The 1,526-nt window shown below is 32.9% G+C and overlaps 1 protein-coding gene across 1 annotated transcript in view; it reads left to right on the forward strand.

Annotated features, from left to right (window-relative positions):
- Positions 1-1,008, forward strand: part of LOC125503808 (laminin subunit alpha-1-like) — a 23,361-nt gene extending 22,353 nt beyond the window's left edge. The window contains exons 14-15 of the mRNA XM_048664719.1: positions 1-163; positions 965-1,008. Coding sequence (XP_048520676.1) covers positions 1-163; positions 965-1,008 — 207 coding nt within the window. The remainder of the gene's footprint in view (positions 164-964) is intronic.
- Positions 1,009-1,526: the final 518 nt, after the last annotated feature.

Here is a 1,526-nt window from a genome sequence, read left to right on the forward strand (position 1 = left end):
GTTACCGCTTTATGCCCACCGTGCTCCTGCAACTCAATCGGTTCGAGATCTGGTATATGTGATCACCACACCGGAATTTGCGACTGCTTGCCAGGCGTAGATGGATTTCATTGTGATGCTTGCCAGAACCTGCACTGGGGTTTTTCAACCAGTGGCTGTCAAGGTATGTGAATATGTAGTCATTATTTTTTTTTATCGATATTGTTGTTATTGAGCCATTTATTCCCCGATATTAACTCCAGTTAACTTAACTATAAATGAACTCCATACAGCGAGTAATCAGTCACTGCCTGGTTTTAAGATATATTTTAACAAAATGTATATTTTTTTAATTACTGTTTGGATATTAATAACACAGTGACAAATCTTCAACGAATGGCTGATCAGAAGGTGCTTCAAGTGATTAGACAGGCTTGTTACTAAATATGCGCTTCATATTCAAGAGCTTATTCCTTGGACTATTGCCCAGCAAAATTGCTACTTTGATAATTATTAAAATATCGTTGAATAATTATCTTGAAGTTGAATAGAGTGAGAATATACCACTTTCTATAGCAGAGAAACGAAACATGATCTCGGTGTCTGAGCCTCAATTTTTATGCGAAATATGTATGTTAAAGTCTCTAACGTTTTCAGATATACAGAGTTCATTATAGAACTCTGCACTTTTGTAAAAGCTTTCTATTTTTTTCCGGTAATTGTTTTAATTTTCTATGTATGTAAACATTTTTAACGAACTTTTTCACATAAAACACATTGTGTATTTTCTCATATTTGCTTTAAGCTTCAGCTATCTTGAAAAGTCTATCACACTATGTTTTCTCAACTATTCTATGAAATATAGAAGGTTAATGTTTTTAAACCCTATACTGCAATTTTCCGCTTTGAGGGAACAGAGTTTCTGAACAGAACAGAACACGACAGTTGTAAAATTTTACTTCATACAGTTTTGTTTATTTTTCAGTTTTTCCTGGATTTACGGAAAACCGAATAGTATTTATGTCTTAATGTGACACACTTTTTGTTCTAATTGCTTCAGACCATGTACTTATACATTTTCTAACGTAATTTCAGTTTTTTTATTATTTTTAAAACAACGTGTCGTAAGGAATGGTGTTATTTGAAATTTTAGTGGCAGTAGTTGAGTGAGCAGGTCTGACCGCTAGAATTATGTTACATGACATAGAAATCCTCCTCCTTATCTAAATCGAGATTGATTGTCTCCAAATTTAAAAGATATTTAAGGTAGTTCGTTTTGATGTGTATCATGTAGATTTCATTAAAAACATGTCTTTTTATATCATAGCTATGAAAGTATGAGTTTACAAACTCTTAGATTAATGGATTCGACATACAAAAGTTCTTTGGAGATGCTCTCAAAGAAATTTAAGAAAATACATAAAAAAGTTAAAGAGTTTCTTCCTGCTCCCCCGTGTTCGTTGGTTTCCAAACAAACTGACTTTTAACGTGAATTTTTAACGATAATTTACAGTTTTTGCTTCGTTTTTGGTCGCGTTTTGTTTCGT

The sequence above is a fragment of the Dendroctonus ponderosae genome, unplaced genomic scaffold (genome assembly GCF_020466585.1).
Source record: "Dendroctonus ponderosae isolate FM_Combo_2020 unplaced genomic scaffold, Dpon_F_20191213v2 Dpon_F_20191213_3, whole genome shotgun sequence".
NCBI lineage: Eukaryota > Metazoa > Arthropoda > Insecta > Coleoptera > Curculionidae > Dendroctonus > Dendroctonus ponderosae.